The sequence below is a fragment of the Haliaeetus albicilla genome, chromosome 11 (genome assembly GCF_947461875.1).
Source record: "Haliaeetus albicilla chromosome 11, bHalAlb1.1, whole genome shotgun sequence".
NCBI classification, from domain to species: domain Eukaryota; kingdom Metazoa; phylum Chordata; class Aves; order Accipitriformes; family Accipitridae; genus Haliaeetus; species Haliaeetus albicilla.
Genome location: NC_091493.1, coordinates 16,422,738 through 16,428,651, shown reverse-complemented (window position 1 = coordinate 16,428,651; position 5,914 = coordinate 16,422,738). Strand labels below are relative to the sequence as shown.

General features: G+C 58.9%; 1 protein-coding gene across 1 annotated transcript; it reads right to left on the bottom strand.

Annotated features, from left to right (window-relative positions):
* Positions 1–276: 276 nt before the first annotated feature.
* Positions 277–4,591, bottom strand: ZNF503 (zinc finger protein 503). Its single transcript, XM_069796268.1, has 2 exons — positions 3,563–4,591; positions 277–2,468 (listed from the first exon to the last, which is right to left on the bottom strand). Exons 1-2 carry the CDS (start codon positions 3,872–3,874, stop codon positions 948–950), a joined length of 1,833 nt encoding a protein of 610 aa, XP_069652369.1. The 5' UTR covers positions 3,875–4,591; the 3' UTR covers positions 277–947.
* Between the last annotated feature and the right edge of the window lie 1,323 nt (positions 4,592–5,914).

Genomic DNA, 5,914 nt, shown 5'->3' with positions numbered 1-5,914 from the left:
AATCTTCCTTAGGAAAGCGAGAGATTTAACCGATTCTCAGTTTTCCTATTCGTGCCTACGAATTCTACTGAAGGGGAAAAAAAAAATACTCCCGTCTGCTTTTTTTTTTTTTTTTTGAGAGAGAGAGCAAGCAAGCCCTGGGGTTACAATAAAAAAACTTTTGGTTTTTTTTTTTTTATTTTTAATTAAAATTGAATAAACGCTTAAGGAGAAATTAGCAGTTGCCTCCATCCAAGACCTACTCAGGTTTTGTAACAGAATCAAAGCGTATTTAAAAAAAAAAAAAAAGTAAAACCTTTTAATACATCAAATATACGGAATTTTAATCTTTAAAGCGATACATTGTCTATTTTAGTACATGACGTAAACCTTACTTAACCCTTTTTACAGGGTGGACTTAAAAATTAAAAATAGTTAAGTGTTCCTTTTAAAGAACAAAATAAGGCAAATGAGGTTTTTGGAATAGAATTGTTTTTGTTTTTCTTCCAGAATACATACAAAAAAATACCAATTCTCTTTCAAGGGTATACACCTTAAAAATAATTGCAATTTGAAATTATAACTGACAAATTGCGAGTTGTTTTTTAGTAACAAACATGCATGTAAATTTTTTTGTTTCAATGAGACATTAAATAAGAACGTACAATACAATCATAGCAATTTTAAAGTAACATTAAAGAGAAGACCTCTATCTTTTTATTTATATTCTACAATGGGTGTTCCACTTTTACCTATTGAGCTCAGTTAAGTAATGCACTTTATGATTCGTTGTCCCGCTTGAAGCTAACATAAATAAATACAGTGCTCATGGATCCAGTCCTCAAATGAACACTATTTTATAAAAAGTCTGATTTTTTTTTTTCTTTCCAACTTTTATAAAGTTTTGCAGGGCTTCCTTCCCCCACCGCTAGCCTCTGTGTTGTGTGTCAAAGCCCCGCTGCCTGCGCTCACTGGTACCCCAGGGCCGAGGCTGTGGTGAGTCTCTGCCCGTAGAGTGCATAAGGGGAGTAGTAGGGTCCGGTGGCGGCGGGCACGGGCACGGGGGCCCCGGGGGTGGGCAGGGGGCTCTTGGAGTAGGGGTGGTAGCGGCTGCCAAGTCCCAGCGCATGGTGTGGGCTGCGCAGGGCCAGCGTGCCCGGGCTGCCTGGGGCGCCCGTCGTGGGGATGTGCATGTGGCACGCCATGGCCGCGGCTGCTGCACTGGCCAGCGATGAGGAGCTGGGGTAGCTGGAGAGGAGTTTATCGGTGCCCGGGAAGGCAGTATGGGTCCGCAAGTGGCTAAGCAGCTCCTCTGAGGTGGCGAAGCGCTTGTCGCAGGGTCCGTTGGCTGACACCCAGTTGCAGATGTGTGGCTGGGGGTCGTTGGGGAGCATGAAGCCGTAGGGGTACAAAGGGTGGCCGGCCAGCGAGGGCGGCGTAGCGCCGGTCAGCGAGGAGTGGACGCTGTGCAAAGGGTGGGTGGGGTAGACGAGGGGGTATCCGGACTTGAGGGCCTGGTCATGGGCGCAGGAGGCGCCGGCGGCACCGGCCAGGTGGCTGGCGCAGTGGTAGCTCAGGCAGTACGGGTCTCGGCACAGGCTCGCCGTCATCACCGACGGCGGCGACGCTCCCGCCAGCGGGCTCGACCCCGCCGGCTTGCTGCAGCCCAGGCTGCTGGCAGCGGCCAGCTGGGCCCCCACCAGGCTGGAGGATTTGGTGGGGTCCAGCGTCACTCCGTGCGGCAGGAACTGGGGCGGATAGCCGGCATAGGCTCCAGCCAGTGTCCCCGGGTAGCTCATGCCCGCCGGGGGCAGGGGGAAGACAGTCTGGCCCGGCTTGTAAGGGGAGACGGGGGCCACGAGGCCGGAGCCCAGGACGGAGGTGGAGGAGGTGGCGGTGGTGCTGCTGCAGGAGGAGGCGGAGTCCGAGGCGATGGGCTTGGAGCCCGGCGTGCTCTCCTGGTGCTGGTTGACCTCCACGTTAATCCCGGCACAGCTCACGCTAATCCGGCTGTGGCTGATGCTGGTGGTGCCCGGGCCTCCCTCCGAGCCGGAGCTGCCGCTCTTTCCGCAGCCCTCCGAGTCCTTCTTGTCCTCCCCGCCTTTGCCCTCGGCCGGCAGCAGCCCCGGCGAGCAGGCGGAGGCGCTGGAGTTAGGGCTGCCTGTCCTTGGGGTGAACGGCTGGCAGGTGGCGCTCGGCACCCGGAATCCCGACTTCTCCCCGGCCGCGACCCCCGCGGCGGGGGCGCCCGCGCAGCTCGCCGCCCCCGGCTCCTTCTTCTCCGCGCCCGGCTTGGAGTATGGCTTGAAGCTCGACTTGTCCTCCACGCCGATGTCGCTGAGCTTCAAGGGGCCCGACTTGGAGTCCTTGTCGCCTCCGGAGCCATTGGAGGTGACCGAGGAGAGTTTGGAGGAAGGGGACGGGTCCGGCTTCCCTATCTGCGAACAAGTTTGTGCCAAAAGGGCCAGGGGACTCTTCTTCGCGTCCAGCTGCGGAAATCAGAAGGACACACAAAGACAGAGGTTTAATCGGGGTCTAAGAAAAACCCCGGGGCTTAGCTCAGACGCTTGTCCCGTACGTTTCTGCAGCGTAATGCAACTAATGAACAATTTTGTGCGCATTCATCACCCTGACAGCCCCCTCCCCTGCATGCACCATTTTCCACAAAGCCTTTATAAAGGGCTGGGGATTTTTATACCCCTGCGAGCCCACCGCGGCCGCCTTCAGCGCCCGCTGTTTCCCCGGCAGCGGCCCGGGCAGCGCGGAGCTCGACGCCTCGGCGTTTGTTTCCCCGCCGCTCCGGCCGTGCAGGCGCACAAACCCGCCCGTGAACTATAACGACTGCAGCATTTCTGCGCCCTGACTGCTGACGCTATTTATAAACAGAGCCTGAGTTAGCCGGCGAGACGGGCGCCGGGGGAGAGGGGTGTCCTGGCTCCGCAGAGACCCTAATGAAATCATTCATTCCCACGGACACACCCTGCCCATCACCCGCGCCGTTTCGAGTTTCGGTCCCGCAAACAGCGAGCTACCCAGAGGGGGACCGACAACGTCGACAGAGGAGAGACGGGGCGAATAGGGCCCCCGAAGTACAAACGCGTGTCGGTACTTGAAAGGGAACGGTCGGGGAGCTGAAAGTTATCCTGCCGCACCCACGCTTGAGCCTGACCCTGACCCTCTCCGCGCCCCCCCCCTTTCCTCCTCCTCCCCCCACTCATCTAAACGCTCCCTGCAAAAGCGAGGTTGTTTGGCACTCGGAGCGCTGCTTAGCTGCGTGGCCGGATCGTGACCCCAGAGCAGGTCGCTGCCTTCCAGTCACCCCTCCTCTCAAAAAAAAAAAAGCTAAAAAGAGCAAAAATTAAAAGTTAATTTACACAGGAATTAGAAAACGTCCCAGTAAACGTGGAAACAATAACCAGGAGCGGTTCCTCGCACTAACTCTGATCAAAAGCAGCCCGTTTCCTGGTGTAACCGCATTTCAGAGCGCAGGAAAGTGCCGAGGGAGGCTGGCGGAGCCGCCATGCAGAGCGAGCGCCCGGGCAGGGAGGGGAGAAAGGGCCGGGGCCGGCTCCGAGGTCCTTACCTCGATGGGGCTGACGGGCGTGGAGGGTAAAGGCTGCAGGTATTCGGGGTGTAAAATGTGTCCAGTCCGCGCAGTGAGCATTTTCAACACTTTGATGGGAAGGCGGTTGGCTTGGCGTAGCGGGTCCGAGGGGGGGACGGCGTGGAAGCAGGGCTTGGCGGCGGCGGCGCTGCTGCCGTTATTCCCAGCGTGCCCGTTCGGCCCGGCGAGGTCGGCGGCGCTGCGGCTGCGGCGGGGGCTGCCTCCGGGCTCGCTGAGGCTGCTGCTGCGCTTACTACTTCTTATAGCAGAAAGCGAGGGCGATGTGATCATGACCCAAAACCTCGCATGAAAACTGGGGCAAGTGGCGCCGCTCGCACTCGGAAACGCTCGCTCGCTTTCTGCGGGCGAGGAGGGAAAAAACCCACACGCCCCCCGAGCAGGAAAACAAACATAAAATGTCCCGTGGCTCTCTCTGGCGGGGAGGGCGTGGGTGGGGAGGGGGAGGGAAAGGGGAAGCCGGCCGGAGAAAAAGAAGAGGAAAAAAAGCCGAGTAATCCTTGGGCTGTGCTGGGGGCGGGGGTGGAGGCTGCGAGCGTGTGCCGCTGTCCCCCTCGGCCGCTCTCGGCTGCCCCGGCTGGCGCGGTGCGGCGCGGAGCGGAGCGCTCGCCTCCGCCGCTCAGCTGTGATGCGAGCCGCTGCCCATCCAGCCCGGGATCTGGCAAAGAAACTCACTTCAAAAGCAGCTGAATTAGTCTGAGATTAAAGCCTTTGCCGCCTTCCAATCAAATGGGACCCCGAGGTGATTGGAGGGTCAAGGGGATGTGACGTTCCCTTTTCTGGGGCTTTTTTTCTCTGTTTTTAATGGTCTCTCGGTTTTTTTTTTTCCCTTCCTTTTCTCGTCCGCCTTCCCTCTCCCCTCCCCTCCTTCCTTGTTTTCGCTCCTAGGACGGGCTGGGCGTTAATTCTGTGTTTCACATCACGCGCTGCCAACGTTTTTCTTCCTCTGCAGCCAGCGTGGATAGCCCGGCAGCAGCGAGGGCGGCCGTGGCGCTAGGGGCGCCGCGCCTGCCGAAGGGGGGCCAGCCGCGGGGCTCCGCCGTTCCCCCCTGCCCCCCCCCCGCCGGGAGCGCAGCTCCGCTGCACGCACAGCCCCCTGAGCACGGCCTGCCGCCGTCCGTCCGCCACGCACGGCGCTTACAGGCCCAGCCCGCGCCCCCCGCCCGCCCCGGGGCAAGCCCGCCGGGACAGCTCCGTGTGCTCGGCCGCTGCCGCCCCGCGTCCTCTCCAGGCCCCGGAGAAGGGCGCGGGGCGCTTTTCCCGCCCCTCCCGCCCCACAACGCGGGGGTAGGCTCGGACGAGAACCTGCAGAGCGCCGGCCTGCACGTCGCCGCCCGCGGCGGGCGGGAGCCGGGGCGCTGCGGCGCGGCTTGCGGCGGCGCGGGGAGGGCGGCGGGATTGGGGGAGGCCGGTCGTCACACGCGGGGCTGTCACGCACCGCCCGCCGCCGCCTTTCGGGTCTCTCCGCCCCGCCGTCAATTGTCAGTGCTCCCCAACCGCAATCAATCAGTTATTTGTCAGCCCCTGTCAATCCGCCCTTGATTTATGTCAGCTTTTGTTGCTGATTACAAGCCTGGTGTGACTTGAAGGGGGAAGGAGAGAGAGGGAGGAAGGCAAACAGAGGGAGAGACGGGCTCCTTAGGAGAAAAAGCCATTCAATTTACGGAATAAATGCTTCGAGTAAACTCGATTTGTGCGCCAGCACCCGGCAGCCCTCCCCGGCCCTGTGCGGACGCAGGGCAGCGCGGCGCGGGGCCGGGGAAGGCTGTCGGGCTTTTCTTCCCCTTCCTTCCGCGTCCCCTTCGAAAAAGAGCCCTTCGTCCCTGCACCCGCCGGTCTGGCCCGGTCGCCGGCACCGGGGGCCTGGGGAGGCGGCCCCTCGCCTTAGCGAGAATATCGGTTCACCGTTTGTGTTTGATTTCAGCTGGGCTGTGCTGAGAACCTCGTGGGTATGCACACGGTATCCACCCGGGCGGTATATACATCCTGCTTTGTGTCTGTGCGCTCCCGAAGCGTACCGAGTCCTGTGCCCTGAACCGCGGTTTTACCGTGTCGGCGGATGCCCCGAGCGGAGTCCGCAGCGCTTCTGCCTCTCCCTGGATTGCCTTTTTCTTTTCTCTTTGTACTGCGCATCCCACTATCCCCCCACCTCCTCATCCCATAACATTTTTTCACAGGCAAAATGTGTTAATCAATCTTTTACTTTTGTTTCCGGATCTGACATGGTGGCCCACACAGTCTACAACATTAACAAAAAGGTCACTTAGAGATAAAACACGTTTGACAAGTGAAGAACAAGGCAAGTGCTTTAGG